At 34.0% G+C, this 23,285-nt stretch overlaps 1 protein-coding gene across 2 annotated transcripts; it reads right to left on the bottom strand.

Annotated features, from left to right (window-relative positions):
• Positions 1-813: 813 nt before the first annotated feature.
• LOC117108376 (hypoxia up-regulated protein 1-like) lies at positions 814-23,007 on the bottom strand. 2 transcript variants are annotated; one of them, XM_033250376.1, is made up of 23 exons: positions 22,879-23,007; positions 21,911-22,099; positions 21,351-21,382; positions 20,508-20,586; positions 18,457-18,586; positions 17,832-17,933; positions 17,229-17,357; positions 16,208-16,385; positions 15,504-15,690; positions 14,961-15,095; positions 14,759-14,841; positions 13,024-13,156; positions 12,272-12,462; positions 11,655-11,793; positions 11,360-11,426; positions 10,330-10,529; positions 8,955-9,194; positions 7,200-7,435; positions 6,563-6,773; positions 5,745-5,963; positions 4,570-4,789; positions 3,544-3,732; positions 814-2,441 (listed from the first exon to the last, which is right to left on the bottom strand). In XM_033250376.1, the coding sequence occupies exons 2-23, from the start codon at positions 22,037-22,039 to the stop codon at positions 2,338-2,340; spliced, it is 3,333 nt and encodes a 1,110-aa protein (XP_033106267.1). In that variant the 5' UTR covers positions 22,040-22,099; positions 22,879-23,007; the 3' UTR covers positions 814-2,337. The 2 variants fall into 2 exon arrangements, with proteins under 2 accessions (XP_033106267.1, XP_033106268.1); XM_033250377.1 differs by having other exon boundaries at positions 21,911-22,068; positions 22,880-22,997.
• Between the last annotated feature and the right edge of the window lie 278 nt (positions 23,008-23,285).

Below are 23,285 nucleotides of genomic sequence, written 5' to 3'. Positions count from 1 at the left end.
CTAAATTAATTTTTTGGAAACATTTTGTTTCTGCCTGGAATTACACTGGAATTGTTTTAATGAAAATACAATAACGCCACTCTTATTGTAGTGCAATATATTAAATTGGTATGAATTCAGTCTATATTTATTATAGCGTATTGCCTGATGACACATCATTTTTATTAAATTGCATTTTTATTTAAAAAGGACAAAGAATAATTTAAGGTTTGAACAATAAACTAAACTAATATGGACAGAGTTCCAGGGCAGGAGCACAAGACACCCCTTTAGGAAAACTCTGGGTTTAGCACTGCTGGTTTCATGTCATGTTAATGAAAATATATTAAATTGGTATGAATGCAGTACAGTATATATTTATTATAGCGTATTGCCTGATGACACATTATTTTTATTAAATTGGCCTATTAACAAGATAACAAGCAGGTAAAACACATAACCTGACTCAGGAATATGTATGTATTTTATAGAACCTCAAAATCTATTGAAAACATGGGGTCTTGAGGTAAATAAAAATCTTGTATAAAAGTCTTGGTATTCTCTTATATTTATTCTGCTGCAGTCTGGTGTACACTTTACTAAACAGATTTTTAAACAAATGCATCCAATTCTATATTAGGTTCTTATAGCAAAATGGTCATCTCTATAAGTAATTTATTTATACCTCCATGGTAAAATAATAATAATAATATGACATAGGAGATTGAAATGTCATTAGTATTTAATCCATCCTGTAAGTCATTGTAAGTAAAACAGCGTGTTCCAAATACAACACACCACTTGTAATCCTCTTTGTAACAATGACACAAACTGTTGTGAATTCTTTAAACAATTTATTTCAACTTAATATATTGCAGATATTTTAAAATTAATTTACCTCCGTATCAAACAGCTGCATTAAATACAATAATACTCTTTATTTAAACACAAAAAATGCAGACTTTAATATTCTCATACACCAATTAAGGTTAAAAAATGCAAGTTCAATAAATTATAACTTAGTAGCTAGTATTTTTAAGGTATAGAAAAGGAGTGACTTGATTCCATTTCAGCACAAAAGATTTCAATTTATTGGAATGATTGGAAAGTTTCTTGCCAGTTAATAGAGTGCGCCCTTCAAATAGTAAATAAGGACTGCTATGAGTACTGATTACTAACAGTTTATAGTAGACACATATAGGAGAGGAATTTATCAGTGGTAATGCTAAGATTTACTCAATTTCTGAAATAGAGCAGCGGAATCTGGGAGACCGAGATGCAGGCACCTAGAAAAACCAGAAAATTTCAGGCCATTTTAATTTTTGAGACATTTTCAAACCCATCATGCGAAAAATATTCCCAATTATTCATCTGACGAGTCATGTGCGAATGGAGACTTGCACACCCCCTTCCCCAGCTGATGATGACACTGGACAACACAACGTTCGCTATCAATTTATACTCTTCAATACAAATATTTCAGGCCAAATTTTCTGTCCATAAACAAGTTAACACTTGCAAAAATTAAATTTTGTCTGTCCTATCCTAGTATTATGCGTTACATCATGAAAAGGTGTACTAGTCATAAGGTTTGAAAATGCTGTGTATCTTCAAAAAAATTCCACAATACGTGACATGTTCCCACAAAACCCCCGAAAAACAGCAAGTTAACATTTAAAAAAAAAACAAACTCGGTCTGAACTATCAAGTTTGATATTTTTACTGTACTGTAAAGTTATCCACATTTGAAAAACACAAGTTACAATTTTGTTTATGTTCACTGTATGTGCAATTCATGTATGGTATGTGCTACTTGTGCTGTATACTTAAGTTTAAAACCTATTTTTGCGCAATCGTCCAGGTTTTGTAAGAACACATCACATATATATATATATTGTATTATTTCAGAATTATTATAAGCACAATTTGTTTGATGATTCACTCCTTTAAATTAAGTCAAAAAGCCCAAGAAAGAAAAAAATATTGAGGAATGTACCAAGATGATTGGTACACCCCGCAGAATGATCAAAATGGGGTCGCACGCTTGTACGGCAAAGCACCGACGCTGCGGAACAACACTTAAGCCGGGCACTCACTGCGTCTGACGGCAGCGATGATCCTAAGGAGAATGTAACGAACGCAATGACGAACGCGTAATGGATAGTTTTTAATCATGATCCTTTCAGGCTGCCACTGACAATTAGCAGACGCTGTCGCATCATCTAGTACTCACAGGGGGCGGAGCTGGATTTGTCAGCCGACGGTCATACGACCGTCGTATGACCCAGTGAGTGCCCAGCCTTATACAAAAACGTACAAATACAGTATGAGACGATCGTTCTAAACACACAATTTACATCATAATTCATCATTTTTCATTTTAGTAGTGTCATCTTCTGTTGGTGCTTCTGTCGGCGGCTGCTCTGAATTATCTAATGGCTTCTTGGATGTATCCTCTTCACCTGCATAGAGGAAAAAAAAATTTTGGTAATCTAGTAGATGTAGCAAGGTTTGCATGCAAATCATTATTATCATGATTGATATTTGTTGTGGCACTGGCAGTGAGGAGATAAATAATGATTATAGTAGATGGTGACTCATGATGATAGCAATGGTGATAGGTAAGGTAAAGGTAGTCCTAAACTCATTACTGAACGTAGGGGAATGAGCTGTTAGCGCATCATCGGCATTGTGTGGTAGGGAGGCTGGTTTCTTTCGAAGGGTGTATGGTGAGAAATGTTAAGTAAAGTGCCTTGTCCAAGAACGCAAACTAAATGCACAGCGAAAGAGTTGAATACACGACCGTGTGAGGCCAAAACGCAACCGCTGTGCCAACCACTACACAGAAATGATGATTATGAATATTAAGACGATGATGATGTTGGAAATTGCGAAACATGTATCTGGTACAATATTACAGGTCGCACTGCAATTTGAGCCCCACCTCTAGGACCTAGGGCTTCAGTGTCAAATTAGAATTTTAGCTTTGACTGTGTTAAAAGATGAGTCTATCATTTTTAACATGAAGTTAACCTTCTAAAAAGACGGTCACTTATGGTAATCTAAAATGAGAGAAATAAGGGGAGGAATAAGGGTGCACTGCATTATTAAAGGTATGTAAAGGTAGGAATTAACCCATAACTTGGAGCACCATTCTGCGGAATTTTGTGGGGGAAGGTCAGTAATTCTAAAGGAGCCCTAGAGAGGTGCTATGTCATCTGCTTAAAGACAGCAGCATTAGTGGACTAAGTGCTTTAAAAAAGACAAGAACCAGTTAAGTACACTTGGCCTCCAGTTATTTATGGTTACCAACATAACCGCAAGTAAAGAGGGTGTCAAACTTGCACTGTCAGCAAGGCTAGGGTTGAGCACCCTGCCTTAACTGCCAGACACCCAGAATCATCTATTACACACTACACAAAACCCTGGTGACAATATAAATTATTTTCAATATCACTGCACTGCACAACAACAAATATTTTGGCCCAAATATTCAAACATTAATCACTAATAATACCATCAAAATTATCAACTACAAAGATACTAATGAAATTTTGTGTTTACCTTCTACTGCTGGTGCTTCAAGTTCTAAGATTTCTGGCTGTTCATCTTCAACAGCGCCCTCACTGTCAGGTGTTGGAGTTTCTTCTGCAGTTTCCTTTGGATTGTCCCCTCCTTCAGGCTCCACATTTTCACCAGCTTTTTCATTCCCTTCTTTCTTTTCCTCTACAGTTTCTTCATTAGCTTTATCCTCTATAAACAAGTGATAAGTATTTTGTTAAATAAAAAAACATTTTTAAGCGACTGCGCCTTCAGCCACTAATAGACACATTCCTCAAGGTTTGTTTAGATTCAGATTACACTTATTTCGATAAATTACAGGCGGTAATGTAATTTATAAATGTATAGCTATGGAGAATTTACAATGCGATCAGTGTGAAAGTATAGGAAAAGGTAATGTTAGGGTTGAAAAAAATAAAATAAAACCACCCACAATTAACGTCAGAAATAACTGGCAAAGAAAGGCATGTAAAATGTAATTATTTTCTCATATTATCTTCATATAATTATTAATTTTGATATTATTGTCAAGAAAAGCATTATTTGCTCTTTGTTGATTTCTTGATAGCCAGATACCCAACCTGATCTGAAGAAAAATGAATCAATATTACAATTTATTTTAAATGCACATCAGTGTAGGATCAACCAACAATCTCAAAAAGCCAATAACTTAGTCAACAATTACAACTCTTTCTCACTATGTCCCTTTTTAGAGGCGTTGAGGAGTACCTAACCAGAACAAGAATTCAGAATATCTGAAATGTGGTTTTTAGAAAAAAATCCATGAGAGTATACCTTCCTAGCTCTCATAGATCAGTTGGTAGCACTAGTGTATTACCTGAGAACGTTAGGCTCGAAACCCCATGAAAACAAAGTATTTTTCAATCCATCAATCAATCAATAAATCAATCGACAACAATTTGTATAGTGCGCATACCCACGGCAGAAACAATGTTCAGTGGTGCCATGATGCAACCTCTCAAAAAAAAATCCCCAAAAACTATAAGCTTTTAAATGTTTATAAATTACCTGTTGTCTCCTTTGTAGCTTCGTCCCCATCTCTAGTAGTGTTTGTTTTCTTTTCCTTCTTCTTCTTCTTCTTGGTTGCTGTTCGTTTAACTTTATTAGACAGGTACCTTAACTCTCTATCAAGTCCATTGATTTTTTGTATAACATCTTCAATAAGTAATACTGGCTTTTCTGTAAGCGGTGTCTTTTTTTGTTCTTTAAGTGCATTTGAAAACCATTCCTGAAAATCATAAAATGTATTTCAAATATATTTCATTTTAAACTTTACCAAACAGTAATGAAATTCAGAGTAATTATATAGTAAAGATAAGTAATGGCATTAAAATAGAGCTTTTCAGTTTATACCATAAAAAAAACTACAAAAAATCATAATATTGAAAGATACATTAACTTAAAATAATAAGCAGCAAAGAAATAAATCTTCTACTTGTTTCGTTCTTTTAATATCTTTTTATTAAGTCTTAGTACAACCACAGACTGTTATGTTATTATTACTGTTAATTACATTCAATTAAACAAAACACCGCAAAAATTTATCAAAGAATTGGCGAGTTGGAGGTTCTTTCTCCAAAGAGATAATACATTGAATATACACAATATACAGTACATTGAAAATATCCTGTTTTAATACATTTGCATCAAACTATGGGTTGTGACCCAAAATCAGGTCACCAAATAAATTAGAGTGTAACAAGACTCTCAGATTTTATTAAAATTGAATTTTATATCCTGCTATCATTTCTACATTTTAGCTTAATTTTGTTTACTGGTTAATGACCAATTTGAGTATGTTTTTTTAATGTCCCAAAAAGTGGGTCACGGAAAATTACCTGGATGTTTGTTTGGGTTGTCTGCCAATGAGTTTGAAAACCCCTCAATTGCATTATTATGCAACTTTCGATTGAGAATGTAGAATGAGAACATAGAACGAACTCACTCATCCGTGACTACTGTAGCGTACATTCTACTGTAAATCAAATTCGATGTTTTACGAGGTGAACACAGAGATGTCACAAACTCAAAGACTGCCGCAACAATTTCCTCATTCTGGCCTCAACATAGATTCGGCTGACAACCGTTTAGACATGCCAAGTTCAATTAACATGATGTCCTTCCATTCTACAACGTTGCCAAACAAAAGCTTTCTATTATTATTTTCAACACACTAGACCTACCTTAGTTTCATTGTACACTTTTTCTAGTAGACCAATTTCTGTTTCTGTGAAGTACTGATCTTCGCCTGTTAAGTTCTTTGCGGCTTGAAGGAAATATACGGAAGTGTTGAGTGCATCCTTCAATGCGGCAATTGCCTCTGGACGTCTTTTCTTCTCTTCGACTCTAAATTCTAATTTTTTAGTGGCTCTTGTCAAATTCTTTAGCTTATCTTCAAACAACTGTGAACAGATAAATTATTCAAAATCAACACTTCTATAAAACGGTTTCATTGCACATTTACCTGAACATCAAGTTGCATACCAATCTAAATTTAACAATGGAATTTTACCCATTAATCTTAATTTTACATCTATCACTTCTTTAGCGTATTGTGCACTACATACAGTGGCACGTTGATGAGTAACAGGGCACAGAGGAAATAAAGTATTGGGGGCCTATGTAAGTGTCACAAAAGTGGGATAGGGGACTGTATTTGATAGAATCCTATCCCTACCTTAAAACATTTATGCATATTAAGGCTAAAAAAACTGCATTATAGTCAATACCATTCAAAATTTGTGGGAATTATGTTATTCCCACAAATAGTACTGGGTCTCAAGCACTATGTCCACACTATAAAAATTTCCTTTGGCAAAAAACTGTTGTATGTCCACATGTGACTTCATCATGACCATATTTTGGCATGTCACATGTTTTTGTCAAATAAAATTTTATAGTCTGGACAAGGCTTTAGTAAAGGCCCTCTGGATCAGGATTGGGTGACCCTTGACCTCATCCCCGAGAGCCCATAGGCATTACACCACTGGCTAGTACGTACCTTAGCTGGTGCATCATACTCCTGATCATACAGCCAATCAGATGCTTCCGAGAGACTGGCCGATATCTGCTCCCTCATCTCCTCAGTGGAACATGAAATGTAATCGTCCTGATATAACTTATCTTGCATTCCATAAATAAATGATTCTAAGCTGTTTTGCGCATGTTCCCTTTTAGCCTTCTCTTCATCTTTTTTCTTCAATTCTTTTAGTCTTGAAAAAGAAAAAAACCAAACAAAATTAATTGTACAGCACATAATGCTTTCAATAGGAAGGACGGCGGTTCGAGACCGATGCTCCTCACACAGCTTGTGTCCGTGGGCAAGACACTTTATCTGCATTGGCCTCTCTTCACCCAGGAGTATAAATAGGGGCCTGGTAGGAGGTGATTGATTCGGAATGAAATTAGTAGTGCTGATTACACTCATAGCAAGGAATACTCCCCTCATGGAGCATTATAAATCCTAATATAATAAGTAATAAATAATAATAATAATTACAATTTCTTTTTCTTTGTATAAATTAAATTTACTATTACTAAATTAGAAAATAATAATGTATAACAAAGTGGTTCTTCTTAGTCGTAGGAATTTTCCGGGATCTTCGATTTGGAATGAGTCTAAAATAGGAAACACTTACTTTTTAACAGACGCCTTATGCGTATCTTCGGATGATTTTGGTGCATCCAGGACTTCTAAGGTAACTGTCAAATTTTCTTTAATTGTTTTTAGCTGAGGCTTCACCTCTTTCACCTTTTCTTTCTCCTTTGTGTCTGTCTCTGACTTTTCATCCTTTGAATCCGTCTTGTCCTCTTTTTCTGGTTCCTTGCCACCATCAGTCGATTCCTTACTTTTCTCTTCATCCTCTTTTTTATCCTGTAAATGAAGTACCCTAGAAAGTCAGGGTAAATAAACTACCCTCACTCTCATTTAACTTGTTTACCTCTCACATTTTGTTTATCAACAAAATGCTATTAATATATTCTCCTCAACCGTAAGTACCTTTTGCAGAACCATTTTGCTAAATGAGAAAAACTCTAAGATACAACCTGAGAACATTTTTCAAGTCGTGCCCACTTCTTTCTTGGTTTGCTGGAGTCTGCTTCATTAGCTTGTATTTCTTTATCAGAGCATAGAAGGAACTGTTTAATGCACCTTATGCATCAATCAATTAATTGATAAATTGAAGATTATAACAACAAAATATATATAAATATTCAATTAAAAATCCAACACAAGCTTCCTACACAACCATTAACAAATGTGATGCAAAGTACTGATTACTGATCATGCATTAAGTCCTGGTCAGACTATCAAATTATATTAAACAAAAAAAAAAACAAAACCATGTTACATGCGTAAATATGGTCATGATGACATCGCGTCATGACCATATATAGGCACATCATGACTATATATGGGCATACAACAGTCTTTTGTCAAACAAAATTTGATATGCAGGACAGAGCTTTACACAATGATACAATTACAAACGTTCCTGCACTACCAAAACCAACCGTGCTCATAAAAACACATAATATCTGGTGGGGTTAACTGGTGTTTGTGAGTCAGAGCATGCAACACCAAACAATTGTACAATTAACAGGGTTAACAAAAACTGGACTACGTACAGACCGTAAAATGTGACCACTCACAATTTACTGTAACATTGTTGGTACTTTCATTATAACATATGGTTGGGGTTTTGAGAAAAGCATTCTCAGATAATTTTACCAATTTCGCCACCCCCTAATTAATTTTTGTTTAGAGCCCTAGTTAACTTTAAATTTGCCTTTTTGAAAATTGTTGTTTAACCTCAAGTTTATTTGTAAGTGTGGCAATATTAAAGTGATCAAATTCCCTTTGTTATGGCCTACCTTTATTTGCTTGTTTCATTGTTTTTATTTGTAACAACAGTGGATAGTACTATTTACAAATTGGTTTTTTGTAATTTCCAAATTGTATATATAAATATTGAGCCGTTAATTTAATTTGTTACTAAATTTTGTTAATAATTTAGGAATTTCAATCAATTTTAGTATTGTAATTGTATAATTTTTTTTATTATAATAATAGTAAGTAAATATAAATTAAAATGAAATATGTTCATTATTACATATAATAATATAGGATTTTTATAATTGGATATTTTTATCATAATTTTTAATGTTTACAGTAATGATTGCCCCTTTTTATTAATTGTAGTTTATAAATGTTTGTAAAAAAGTTTGGTAATTTTCTCTGGTTTCTTAGATTTTATTCTATTTTTGCTGCTATGAAAAATTTGTTTGAATTAAACCAGAATATAAGTAATATATTGACTGATATTATTGACTACACAGCCATTTCCAGTCACTATCTATTCTACTTGATTTACCCCAACATGTTAACTCACATTAGAGTCATCTGTTGAATCAGTTTTCTCTGCATCATCTGTTGCCTCTGGTTTTGTTTCATCTTCTGTTGGTTCCTCTTGTTTTTCTTCCTCCTTTTCTACCTCTTCCGTCTCTTCTTCTTTGGCATCATCATCATCATCACTATCATCATCATTGTCATCATCCACCACCTCTTCTTGTGCTTCATCTTTTACTTTTTCATCTTCCTCATCATTTTGAGCTTCATTCGCTTCTTCTTGCTAAAGCCAAAATTTAAGATCATAATGTTTTCTCAGTTAATTGTGCCCGCCACCCCAAGAGCTGTCTTGTACACGTACCCCTCCTTAAACATAATATGCAAAAGCATGCCCCTCTTACCAACATTGACTCTCAAATATGAAAGCACAGTAATAGCTGTCTCTTATACACATCTAGATGTGTATAAGAGACAGCTATGTTAACTTAGCAAGTGTTTGATCAGTAAATTATATTCCTGCTTATCAATAACTATAATGAAAACATACATTAAACAAACATTTTTTTTATTTTGCTGCTCTTAGTATTTTGTTAAAGAGGAATTATCAGAGACAAGTCAATTGAGGTTTTTATGCAGTCTCTCGGCCAAATTACTTTCTATACCTTTGTTTCAAATGATTTGATTTGTCGTTTTTGTTTAATCTCTGTTGTTTATCATTTGGTCAATAAATGCATTTTTGAATTGAATTGAATTGAAAAAGAATAATAATATGTTATATTTGAGGGTCTCAATTAGCTCAGACTATTTGTACAATAACATATTGTTAAATAAATTAATAATCAATTTAAAACATCAACAATAAAAATAAATAGTATTAAATAATAATTATTGATAATAATAAGGCAAAAAAAGTAATATGTGTATTCCTCAATCTAGAGGAATATATTTTTTAACCACTTAATTGTCTGTCTGAAATGGCAATTTTTCAAGCATTACTTTCTAAATTTGATAATTTTATAATTTCACCAAACAAAATGCACAGCAAAACCTCAAATTATTTCTATTTAGAAAAAAAAATTAAATTTTTCTGACTGACTGACCCATATTTCTAATGTCACTGTGCTGTGAAACACAACAAATTTTTATATTTTGTCCTCAATTACTTGAAATTCATTCATTAATAATAACAGTTTCCATCACCCCAAGAGCTTCTGGTGACAGTGGGTTTCCAGCTTTTGTGTCTCCCAGGCAGTGATGCCAAATGGGCAAATAAGTATAAAAAACAACTACAAAGATGACAAAGGATATCAATAGTTATAGTATTGATAACAACAAATATTTAAATAAAACCAATAAAAAAAAACACAACCATATTTTTAATATATACGTTTGCTACATGTCTTTACATGACTGCTTACCTCTTCACCATCCTCCTCGTCTGCTTTTTCATTTGTTTCATCTGCTTCTTTTGTCTCCTCTTCCTTCGTCTCTTCATTTGTATCAGTTTGCTTTTCCTCCTCCGCTGCCTCTTCCGTCTCTTCCGGCTTATCTTCTACTTTGCCATCATCCTCTTCAGTTTTGGAGCCACCAAAGAAGTCCATGATTTTACTACCAAGTTCTGAAAACGGAAAAAAAAAACACCCCAAAAATATATTACCTCTTGAACTGTTGACCACTTATATATACCTGTTATATATTACTTAATTTGATTTCTTCATGAATTCTAGTAGCTCTTGATTATGCGGTCTATTTTAATTTCAGTTTGTATAGTGGAGCCCCGGATATGGAACGCTTTTGGATCAGGAATTAATATAGGCCTAGTATGAACAATGTTTTATCATGTGAGCCCAAATATACAACATTTGTTAGTTACAAACCCGGAATTAAATTGTTTTAATTTGCGAGTTTTGTGGCTTCTACTGGACTGCAATGTATGTCAAGTATGTTATAATAGAACAGTGCTGGTCAGGGGCTGGTGAGGGGAATGGTAAAAGAGGCCCTCCAGATTTATTTTGGGGGCTATGAGCCTTGGGCTTCATTCATCCCTGCCCCCTTCTTCAAGAGCCCACAGGCCACTGACACAAGCCCAAAGTATACTGTTTATTTGTATAATGTTTCAAAAAGTTACTTTTTAATGTTTACATAGTAAATTTGACACCTTAAGCCCCATCTCTTTGATGTTGTTGCAAAAGGTCCCGCAAACACAACATACGCGAACATGTGCTTTCGTAGAACAACATGTGTGCCTGTTAGACAAATGTGTATTCCTAGCCCTGTTCTGAACACTGTGGTTACCATTTGATCAAACCAAAATGCATGGGGAGAGCAATGGTTGGCACAAGATCCTAGAGTTAGGGCTAGGCCAGAAAATGACATTTAAACAATTTCACTATTCTAAGGCTAACATTAACAACTGTCTCTAGTCTAATTTATGGTGTAAAATCTTACTTGCAAAGGTAGACTGTCCTGTCTCGTTTTCGGGTTTGTCAACCATCTTCTCAAACACAGACTCCACCTTGATATAGAACAAAATAAATAATTACACAAAGGCATATTCAAGGAGCAATTTAACCAGGGGCCCTCAAAAAATGTAGAAAAATGAAAAAAAAAAAAAAAAAAAAAAAAAAAAAAAAAAAAAAAAAAAAATTACATTCAAATCGTTTGAGAGTTAAATCTATATGCAAGCAATGGTCTGGTATTCTAAGGGTACTTCAATACAAGAATGTTTGGTCTAAATACTTACTGAAACAAGGTTCAGAATTCCGCTCTCATCCATATGGAAATGAGCTTTTATACCCTTAGATTCACTACCGGAATTTTTTTCCAGCTTTTCAGCCACACCGCCCAAGTCAACCTTGCTCAGATTCGCAGACCCGAATACGCTAAAATCATGAAAAAAAAAAAGAATTAGTAAATGTATGCACAAGCTAACACAAGAAAATGCAAACTCGATCACATGACTTGGTTATAACAACTGCTCAAGGGCATACCTACACTGTAGGAGTCTTGAAATGGGGGGGGGAGGATGATGGAGGGGTGTGAAGATGAAGTGCGGGACTCCATGATCAAGTGAGGTGTGAAATAAGATGATATTTAACTACTGGAGTGCAAAATTTTTGCTTCAAACATTTTCAATTGGGGGAACACAAACATTATTATTCTTTTTTTTTGGGGGGGGGGAATGAACCTGTGACCCCATAAATATACTACTGCAACTGCTCCGTTTAAATCAAAATATAGTAAATATTACCAATTATAGAATGGAAGTATACATTTTATTAATTGTTCCCATCGGGAACTTTGGTACCTATCATTATCACTATCACAATAATCAGCAAAACTGTAATACAACTAACTCACCTCATATAGCCATTTGGTAAAATAGTCTCAAGTTCAGCGTAGTTAACATGGAATGCAAAGTCATCCGTCATACGATTAAAGGTCATGACCTTCTTCTGGGGGTAAGGGTTATTGCGCTGAAAAAGTGTTCTCTTTACTTTCTTGTTATTCGTCACACCATCATCATCTGTTTGTAGTCTGGTAAAGTCAACCTTGAATGAAAGAAGCAATGTTGATCATGTTTGCAACATAAATAGTCTCATTCTTATTCCCATTACTTTTAGTTTTATATTGGTTGAATCTTTGTCATAAGTAGACACAACATTTATTGGAATCAAATGACATTTACTTTATTAAAAAGAAAATGTTGTTGCTATTTCTTAAGCAAATATGAACCACATTAAATAAAGCCTTTATGAGTTACTGTATAATGATTACTTCTGTATTTATTATCCATAACAATGACATTATATTTGTTACTGAGTGATAAAAATAAAAGAATATCCAGAAAGTCCAAGCTGATACTTAAATTTCATTCTTTCATCGCAATTATATTTATATATTTTCTTAAGCCAGATAAATAGACAGTTATGATTTAAAGCAAGGAAAATCATAGCAGATATTATTCACTACAAAATTTGCCTTTTGGCTCTACATACATTTAGTCAGCTTTTTAAAGGCAACAATAGCTTCTTCATGTCACTCTTCTTGAATATTCCCCTAAAAACATTATAATAATTGCTTATTATTTATTATCTGTGAATATGTCTTACCACAATAGGATAGAGATTGGCATCTTTGACAATGAACTTCTTAACTTTGAAGCCTTTGCTAAGATGAGCAGCTTGGTAGACGGCACCCATTGCCGCCGCCTCATCCGCGTTGATGTTCTTTCCAAGTTCAGACCTACGTAAAATACAATTTGGCAATTTAACTTTCTGAAGCTCATTCCACACTATCAAGAAAGATCCATCTACACACAGCTGGGATGTGCTTACGTTTAAACATGCAAGCGCCGTACGGATGCCTTTAAGTATAGTGCAGTTATTCGTTATCCCAAAGTATTATCAGAACTGGGGTTTGAGACAAGAAATAGTCTCATAAACAAGTCTTTTTTGAGTTTCACTAAGAGACTGAAAAGTCATTTATTGGAGAGTTTTAACTCGGCTTAGTGTCATTCCCGTCGCGAATACGAATACAAATACATGCATGGGTGTTGTTTCTCGGGGTGCGTCGATGTTCTTATGTTTTATATTTTGATGATTGTTGATTTTTGTGTTTTACATTATGAAATATTTTATTGGTCAGTCTTTTTTTGCTTGTATTTCCTTATTGTTCTTTGAAATTGTTTCTACATTTTGGGTTGGTGGAGGTTTTGGATGGGCACATCTTCGGATGCCAGTTTTATACTTTTGCCCATCCTCGGCAGCCCCTACCAACTTCTTTGTTTTTTGTTCAGTGTCGGAAGATTTAAATTAAAAAAAAAAAACTTGTCAATAGCACGCGACAGTGACAATATTCTCTCACGCAGGGCAATCCATTTACACAGCATGCGACAACAACAAAGATGTAGGATGCAGTCCACATGCTTGATGATGGATGACCGGACTCAGTGACTGGTCAGAATATTTTTTGTTGTGCGACAGTTTTTGGAAATAGGAAATTATTCTATGCTGTGTGTGTTATTATATCGCGTCGCGTCACGTTCAGTGCGAGTGAACGTCTTATAGACTTTATTTTTCTGCTACTGCTGCATGCCATTGTCTTCCTGTGTAAATAGGCCTTGATTTGAAATTTGTGTGTCAATTTCCCACTGAATATGACAATCTCATATCACACCCAGATATGAAAAAATCACACAAATTTGTCACAGCTTCAAACATTAAATATAATTCAAATAAATATCCAGTAGTACATCATTTCAAAACCCATTTCACTAAAAACAAAAATGGAAGATAATAATAAATAATATTTATTTGGAAAAACGCTTTTTTAACAGCGGCACACATCACATCAATTGAGCATCCATAATAAAACCATAACAATCAAAATCATTAAAACCACAGGATTATTAAAAATATATCATCATACATTGGATTCCTCATTTACAAGTATCAACTAAAAGACATAAATTCTTTCCAGATTTTATTTGAGAAAAAACTGTTGTATGCCCATATACAGTCATGAAGTGCCTATATATGGTCATGTTGTGATGTCATCAAGACCATACAGTAGTCTGGACAGGCCTCAACTCCCAATGAAATGCAAGTTAAATAAAATATCCTTCAACTTCAATAAACAGACTTTTTGGTAAAATCTTTAATTGATTACCAACCAATTTAGGGATATAGAAACTGTAGTACTTAATATGGTTGTTTTTCTGCTTTTTTGCATATTTCTTTTAGTACCTTAACTGGTTGGTTTCTAGTCAAGATGGGATATAATTACACTTATTACACTTTTTTAAAACTTATTTTTAAATAAATAACTTTAATATGTAAAACTTACATTCCAGTTGCCTTGAGCAGGGCTTCCTGTACCTTGGGCACTCTAGTTCCTCCACCAACGAGAATCACTTGACTAATCTCATTCTGAAAATACACATAAAAAATATTGATGAGTTTTTCGTAAAATTATTAATTGCTTACAAATCTTTCCATCACAATTTTAATTCTGGTTGTTATTTCTGCATAAAATCCTTAATTCTCACCATGCCCATTTCAGCGGACTTGAGAGCCATGTTGATGGGGTCATCAACACGTTCCCACAAATCAGCGCACATCTCTTCCAATTCTGCTCGGGTTACCATCGATCGGAAGTCCTTGTCTTCCAGGACTCCCTCAATCTGAAATTGCAACAAAAAATTTTAATTCCAACTCAATTTAATTGATCACTGTTGATATTGTATACTTATTTACTTTTCATAGCAACTTTTATCCTTTAATGAAATGCAAGTCTAGGCCTAAGTTTGTTGAATCAATGTAGTTGTTACAAATATATTCATTAGTTAGACTTGTTTAACTGTTGGTGATGTTTGCTATAGTAGTAATTAAAACCCAAAAAACCTCAGATTTTCACAATTATGGGTTGACAGTCTTGAGTAACACAATTTAATTTACATTTTTTTTTGGACTTTGGACTCAAACTTTGCATAAGAGTTATACAATCAAAGACTGGGTTATAAAAAAATGAATTTTGATAAGCTTCTCTTGTGGGTCATACACTTTTACCTTTGACATTAAAAATAACATACCTGAGATAAATGATCTACATTTGCACTCAATACTTTCTTCAAACGTTTAGCTTCCTTCAAAAGCTTTGCCATGGCACGTGGGCTGTCTCGCACATCACCCTTTGTCTTTACTTTCTCTGTAAAAAGCTTTACAAGGTGATCGCGTAGCCTCAATTCAATTTCCAGGCCACCAAGACCTCGATCAAATCTAAAATAAGATTATTAAATTAAATTGGAAAGCTTTTAGTTAAAAAAAAAAAAACTTTGTAGGCCTACACTATCTTCAATTTCTATGCCGCCAAAGACCTCAAAGCATGCGACAACAGCAGAAATAATAGAAGCAATATGGTGATCCACATGGAACGCAATGTGACTACTCCACAGAACGTTGTGTTGCTTAGCATAGAAGAATTTTCTATTTCGAAAAACTGTTGCACGACAAAATATATTCTTATGAATCACTGACATTCTTCTGAGTGCACTGACTATTGCAGCAAAATCCATGAAGGTTGATTGCGTCACAGCTGTCGACGCGTGCTGTGTTAATGGACCGCATTGCATGACAGAATATTTTTGTCGCAGTCGTGTGCTGCTGTCGCACTGCATAAATATGCATTTATCAGATGTAAGTATTCATGAAACAAACAATTTAATGAGCTAAATAACTTAGGTAGTATTTTGTTGAAATATCAAAGAAAACATTAAAAACAGATATGCTGACTTACCCAACACCTTTGACAAATAAATGAGGGTTGGTTTCTGAAACTCCATGGTCTTTGGTTTTTGCTAACTTGTATCCTACAATGGTGGCCGTAGTGCTTGTAGCTCCCATGTCATAAAATATTATATGTTGAATGGATTTGTCAAACTCTTGTCGACGAAAGACGCCGTAATTTAAAGCAACTGGGAATTTAAAATAAAATATTTTATAACAGTATGAACAAAACTTATTTCATCAATTTAAACTAATTTGCTTAAATATTTTAAAATTAATTATTACCTCCGCAAAGGAAGTTATGTATTCACCGCTGTCTCTGTGTCTTTTTGTTAGCAAGATTACGCAAAAATAAAGGAATGATTCATCAAAAAATTTAGTGGGATGCTACATAATAATCTAAGAAAGAGATAATAAAATGTTTGGAAAAGTTCAAAAGACAGGGTCACGGAAATCAGATATTTTACCTTCGAGCATAAAAGAAAATAATGGAATCACCCACTACGTATAGTTCAGTATTTGGGCACAGGACGTAAAATAAAGGAATCGCCCATCTTAAAGACAAACTAAATCTGACAGCCTCAGACTTGAATCCCTACAGTATCTCTCGATTGGATGCTCATGGTTTTACTGCTTTGCTTTATGCTTTCGTAAAAATAAAATAGGCAGTGGCTATTGTAACACCGGTCTTAAACAAATTCTTAAATGTAATTGGATGTTTAATGTATGTACGGATACAATTACAATAACATAGAATTAGAAATCCATTTTTACAACTGGTGTAATAACTACACTCACTGACTTTATACTAACATAATAGATGAATGGTAAGAATAGGGAAGATGAACAATACAGTATAAGGCTCTGACCATGCTATCAAATTTTCTTTGACAAAAAAACTGTTGTATGCCCATATATAGTCATGATGTGCCTATATATGGTCATGACTCAAGATGTGATGTCATCATGACCATATTTAGGCATGTAATTTGATAGTCTGGACAGATGAGATTTTTATATAGGACTTTTACCTGCAGCGTTGTCGTTTATTAGCTGCAACACATTAAGACCCGATAGCTTAGCTGCATACATTAGAGCTCGCCTCTCAGCCTGGTTGAAGTAAGCGGGTACTGTTATTACGACATCTTTGATTGGATGCTCTGAAATGAACAGAAATATATATTATTTGAATGAATGTCTTATAATTGTTTTGCTAATCTACCTATATGAAAATATGGAGAAACTCTTAATAAATGAATATAAAGTAACTAAATTGATTTATTAAGTCCTTGTTGAAGGTTTGCATGGCAATGTAACAATGATAAATACTTGGCATACACCACATAAATATATTTTGACAACTAAATAGCTAATAGATATACGGTACATATCTCCAATCTGTGTGTTATACCGCAAGCATAATATCATCAACAAAGTTATTAAAAACAGATCAATAAATAAGTTTTCAAACCATTAACCCAAGAAAAATATCCTTTATATAAACTAGCAGCTGCCCAACTACCACTAGAAGGATCCCACTGGAAATAAGTCTTCTTCAGACTTTCGCGGGTTATCCTTGGTATTTACACCGAATAAATCCAATCCAAACATAACAATAAAAAGGCGATTATTACCAGCATATGATTCAGCAAAATCTCTTGCCTTGCTTAGGATCATACTCATGAGTTCCTCTGGGGAATAGGCATGCTCTTCATCATGCTGAAACAATGGTTTTCCTAAAGAAGGATAACAACAAAGTAGTAATTAACAATAACATATATTGCTAGCAATAACAATAATTGCTAACAATAACAATATGGCTAGAGCTTAAAAATACACAATGAAAATCAGTATAAACTTCTTATTAAATTCTCATCCAACAGAGAACTTCTTGACACTCAGATGACTTTGAATGAGAAAAATAAATAGGGAGTTTCGCATGCGAACGTATACAGTTAGTGTGACATATACGTCATCATTTTTGACGTATTATTTGGCTACCACTTCCAATTTCCAAAACTATACATACCAAAACTTTACCCATACCAAAATCTGATTTTGCGAAGGATGATGAGAGAAGGACGATGAAAGAAAAAAACGGAAAGCTTAGGCTAGGCCTAAGGTTCTATGCTTAAATTTCACTGCCATTGCAAAAAGCACAACATGGCTACAAAACCAATACAGATAACTAAACGTGTGCGTACATGTATTCGTTCACGTGCAAAACCTCTCTAATACCAAGAAAGAAGTTGTACAAACCTGTTTCACTGTCTTCTATTATATTATAAAAAGGGAATCTTTGCTTATACTGTTTGACAATTGAGTTATTGAATGATTTGCCAAGGAGATCTTGTAAATAAAAGTAGGCATGCTTGGGATATCGCACACTCTAAAAAAGAAATAAAATCAGATGGTTAGTATACAAGACTTTTAAAATGCTGTCTTTATCAAACATACAGTATTAAGATGCCAAGATTAAACTGTCATGACACCTTGTCCACATTATCTACAGTATCAATGTGATGCGTCTATATGTCGGTGTAATATGACATCATCATGAACATATGTGCACGTCACACAAATTTGTCACATAAAAATGATAGTGATAATGATAGACAGAGCTTAAAACACATAAGATGTCAATTCAACTGCCATAAGGCCTTGTCTACATTATAACATTTTTATGTGACAATGTGATGTGTAATGTTGGTGCAATATGACTTCATCATGCCCATATGGGAACATCACACAAATTTGTCACATAAAATATGATAGTGTAGACAGAGCTTAAAACACATAAGATGTCAATTCAACTGCCATAAGGCCTTGTCCACATTAAAAAATTTTTATGTGACAATGTGATGTGTAATGTGGGTGCAATATGACTTCATCATGCCCATATGGGAACATCACACAAATTTGTCACATAAAATATGATAGTGTAGACAGAGCTTAAAACACATAAGATGTCAATTCAACTGCCATAAGGCCATGTCCACATTATAACATTTTTATGTGACAATGTGATGTGTAATGTGGGTGCAATATGACTTCATCCTGCCCATTTGGGAACATCACACAAATTTATCACATAAAATACCAGAGTGTGGACAGAGCTTTGGCATTACAAAAAATATATTATTTGCATAAAATGAATTTTAAAAAAGTAAGCTGTTTATAAATATAAATCACTTGAATAAAACAGATAGACCAGGCCTTTCAATTCTCTAATATTCTCGTCATATACTAAATAAGCATTTTAAGAGTCTTAATAAGACTGCAGTAAGCCAGCATTACTTAAATTATCAACAAACAAAATTTACTTATAGTTAGAGTTATGGCCGTTTTGCATCTTGTATTATTTCGCATTCTTGTTGCTATGGCAAACATGCGTATGGCTTATATACATGCGCGCGTCGAGAATGATACAAAAGGATCTCTCAGTTCGATCTTAAGATTCATCTGTTTCATCAACCCCTAGCTGAGCACACCTTGAGTAGTTTCAATTATAGAATACAAAAGAACTTAATATATTATGGATGTCTACATGACTGATTTAGCATGTATTCTTAATACAGACCTTGCATGCCAATATAGGATATGAAGACCAATGCTTAAGTCACATTAATTGTTAAGTTTTAATAATTACCATTATTTATTATCTATTGTTACTATATTGCAGTTCAATCGTTACACTGATTAGATGGCGTATCTTGTATATCGTAGGCCTATCGTTGGCTGGATGTCTTACGTATTCTATCATTAGTTTATGCTACCATATGGTTATTGGAAATAACAAAGATAACCAGTAACGCATTGGGAAAAATCGGACTTCATGTTTTATTGGGTTGAAATAGACAAAACACTTAGTCAACTCAGTGTCCTAGCCTATACTACTCCAGAAGTCACTGGATACTGACAGACATTAAGTAAAGAAGAATGCAATAACTAAAATAATAGTGGATATTTGTATACTGCCGGTTTCCGCCATATAAACCGAACACTCATGGCACTCAATGCATGGGCATCTTTCTTAGAAACTTCCTACACCCCTAAGAGAGTGTATAGTGTTTTGACCTACCAGGAAAACTAGTAGCAATGTGTCCACCACAGGGGCTGTAAGGATTAGCTCACTGGGTGTCCTCCTATTAGTTACTAATGATGGACTCAGTTCCTTAAAGTGCACGCGAGTGCAGGTTTACAGCGGCTTGCCTTAAACGCTCAGCCAATCGACTCACTTAAAATTTGTCCTTATATCAGGGGGGCTGAGTACCATTATACGAAATAAAAAAAGAAATGTTGAAACTTACCACTCCCAAAGCAGCATCACCAAACAGACGTTCATCATCTTTCATCGATACTACGACTGGCGTTTTTCTTCTCGACTCTCTGGTAGAATAAAAAATTATAAATTGCATTAGGCGAGACTTCTTTTATACAACTTGATTAGCAAAACCAGCCGCTCGCAAATAATAATGATTTTGAATAAATATAAAATTTTATTTTCGCCTAATTAACGTACCCGCCCCCTTTGAGAAATTAGCGTACATGCCGTCTTTATTTTTATTACGCACTCGGCTGCCTTGAAATCTCCGAAGATAAGATATGTATATTTCTTACTAACTATATAAATTTAAAGCATTTAACCATCCTAAGTCTACATTTACCAATAAAATTTTACTTTTATTTTCTATAAGAAAACAAAACTTTATTTATATTTTTTTTCTGCCCTAGTCTGATGATCCTTAAAAAAATGAGTCTGTGAAACAAGGAATGAAAAATGTCTCGCCTTAACTGGGACCAAATTTGGAAGACGTGAGATCTGGTTTCTTACTTCCATGATATAATTGATAATATTGAAACAAGCAACTACAGTATTATGAATTTGCAGAAGATAGATTTTTTCTAGGATAATTCTTGCTTGCTAGCGGGGGTGTGGGAGAATTTCCGGGAGACTCATGCGACTTCTGGGAGACTTGTGGGACCCCTAAATTAAGTTTAATACTTGGAAAACTAAAAAGAATGTCTAATTCACTAATAGATGATCAAATTTAACAAATTCATTATATTAAAACAAGAAAGAATAGATATTTATGAACATAATTTTACTTTCACTGTTTTTTAAAAAATAAATTTTAATATTTTTTACTTACTTATTCAGAACTATATCCATTGGTACCCCAGGCTGAAACACAAGAGAGTTGTTACTATTGAGATAAAATTTAATATCCTTTTATCATCAATTAACATAAACAAAGGTTTGGATTCCTTGATATCAGTATATCAACAAGTTACCAACTGCGCAAAAAGTATTTAAGAAAAATATTTCTTCTATTTCATGTTGTTGGTAATGCTTCAGAAACTACAACATTGACAATAAAGATAGTGGCGCACTTAGGGGTTTGAAAAAGAAGGGGGGGGGCTGCTTGATGCCTGTATCTGGAGTGGGGATCGATGATTAAGTAGGGGGAGCTACAGTAAGTCTCAAAATAAGGTGATTTTTAACTAGTGGAGCAAAATTTTTTGGTTCGGACATTTTCAAGGTTTTGGGGGTGGGGGACACAAGCTTTTTTGCCACTGGATAAAGGTTATCAGTTCAATTCAAATGATTGTAAACACTTTTGAAACACACACACATAAATACTCGGTGCATTGAAGTTAAAAAAAAAAAAATTAGAAATATAAAATATAGAACAGTAACTAAACCTCTTACCTTTACAATTGCAATTTTCATCCACTCACTTCCAAGATCAATTGACATAACTGCTAAGCTTTTACTTTGTTGAGTTAAACTTAACACAACAAACACCGTTGCTAGAACAGCAATGTGTAGCCTCCCCATGTTGCTCAAATTCACCCTAATTCACACCTAAAATTTTGAAAAATGTTATTGTTGAATGATCTGAAAAAAAAAAAATTAATAAAAGAGCCATTCTGTGTCAAATGAAAACATATTTTTTTGGAAATGGTACAAGTCAACTCTCGGGAATTGCCGAAATTTTTTTAAATAGGTTGATCTATGTATATAATGAACACATGCCAAAAAAAAATGATCGAATCCCAAGTGGTTTAAGATTTATGGCCTGTCAAAGTTTGGTACTAAAACACGTTTTAAATGTGTTGATTCATGTTTTTGAATAATTTTTGTTTTTGAAATGCCCATTATTAAAAAGTGTTTTTAAATTAAACCTGAAAAATTGCTATACACAGGCCTAGGCCTAGTCAGTTTTAAGGAAGTCAGATCTTGCACCAAACGAAAATCATTTAGCCTAGGCCTGATCTCCTTTTTTCTCTATATGAGTTACTGAAAACGACAACAATTTGACCGACTTTAAAATTACCTATCGATTTTGGTTTTTCGATTTTTGCTTGTCTTAAGACTGGCCTACATTATTGTAATGTCTATGGTCTACGCTGACAGACTGGTGGTGTACCACCGACAAGAAAATCTAAACCTAGGCTATGCCTAGGCTAAACCTAGGGCTTATGTCATATACCTTATGACCGCAAGCAAGCCGTTACAGCGGGTTTCGTTGGCCGGTGTTCCGTTACAGCACCCCTGCCTGGCCTAAATTAATTATGGTAAACTAACTAGGCTAAGTTATGGATATCTCACTGAGAACCTGTCTGCTTAGAAAAATATAGTAAACTTAAATGAAATAAAACATCAATCAGTTTTACCTCTCTCTTCGATGTTTAACACAACAGTTGCCAAATGAAACCGGCTTATTCAATCAATCACATCAAGTCAACGTGTCTTTTTTACTACAAAACTACAGCGGAAAATTTACCTGGAAATAGCGCCCTCCTTAATGCTTGGTAAATGTGGCGAATTCTCATTGGTTGTAAAAACCCGCAATCCACTCAATTCCGAGAACAAATATAATTATTAATACAGTACAGTAAAATACTGCAATATTGTTAAAAAATAAACGGTTTAAAGATGATTTGTGCTTAAAATCTGCATGTAATAATATCATGTCCCAATATAGGAATAATTGTAGTAACTTTTAGTTAGTCATGCTGAATATTAAATAGATAGATTGATTTGTTTGACAATAAGTTTGACCAACTATAGTAACTCTAAA

Source organism: Anneissia japonica, unplaced genomic scaffold (genome assembly GCF_011630105.1).
Source record: "Anneissia japonica isolate Jap-2015-1 unplaced genomic scaffold, ASM1163010v1 scaffold426_len1935630_cov189, whole genome shotgun sequence".
In the NCBI taxonomy this organism is placed as follows: Eukaryota; Metazoa; Echinodermata; class Crinoidea; order Comatulida; family Comatulidae; genus Anneissia; species Anneissia japonica.
The sequence above is the reverse complement of the archived record's forward strand: the minus strand, read 5'-3'. Positions and strand labels throughout refer to the sequence as shown.

Coding starts and splice junctions, on each gene's coding strand:
- LOC117108376 (XM_033250376.1), bottom strand. CDS start 22,039: ATGGGGAGGCTACACATTGCTGTTCTAGCAACGGTGTTTGTTGTGTTA. Junction 20,587..21,350: donor ATGGATATAGTTCTGAATAA/GTAAGTAAAAAA, acceptor TTATTCTACCAG/AGAGTCGAGAAGAAAAACGC. Junction 6,774..7,199: donor CATAAGGCGTCTGTTAAAAA/GTAAGTGTTTCC, acceptor TTCTTTTTCAAG/ACTAAAAGAATTGAAGAAAA.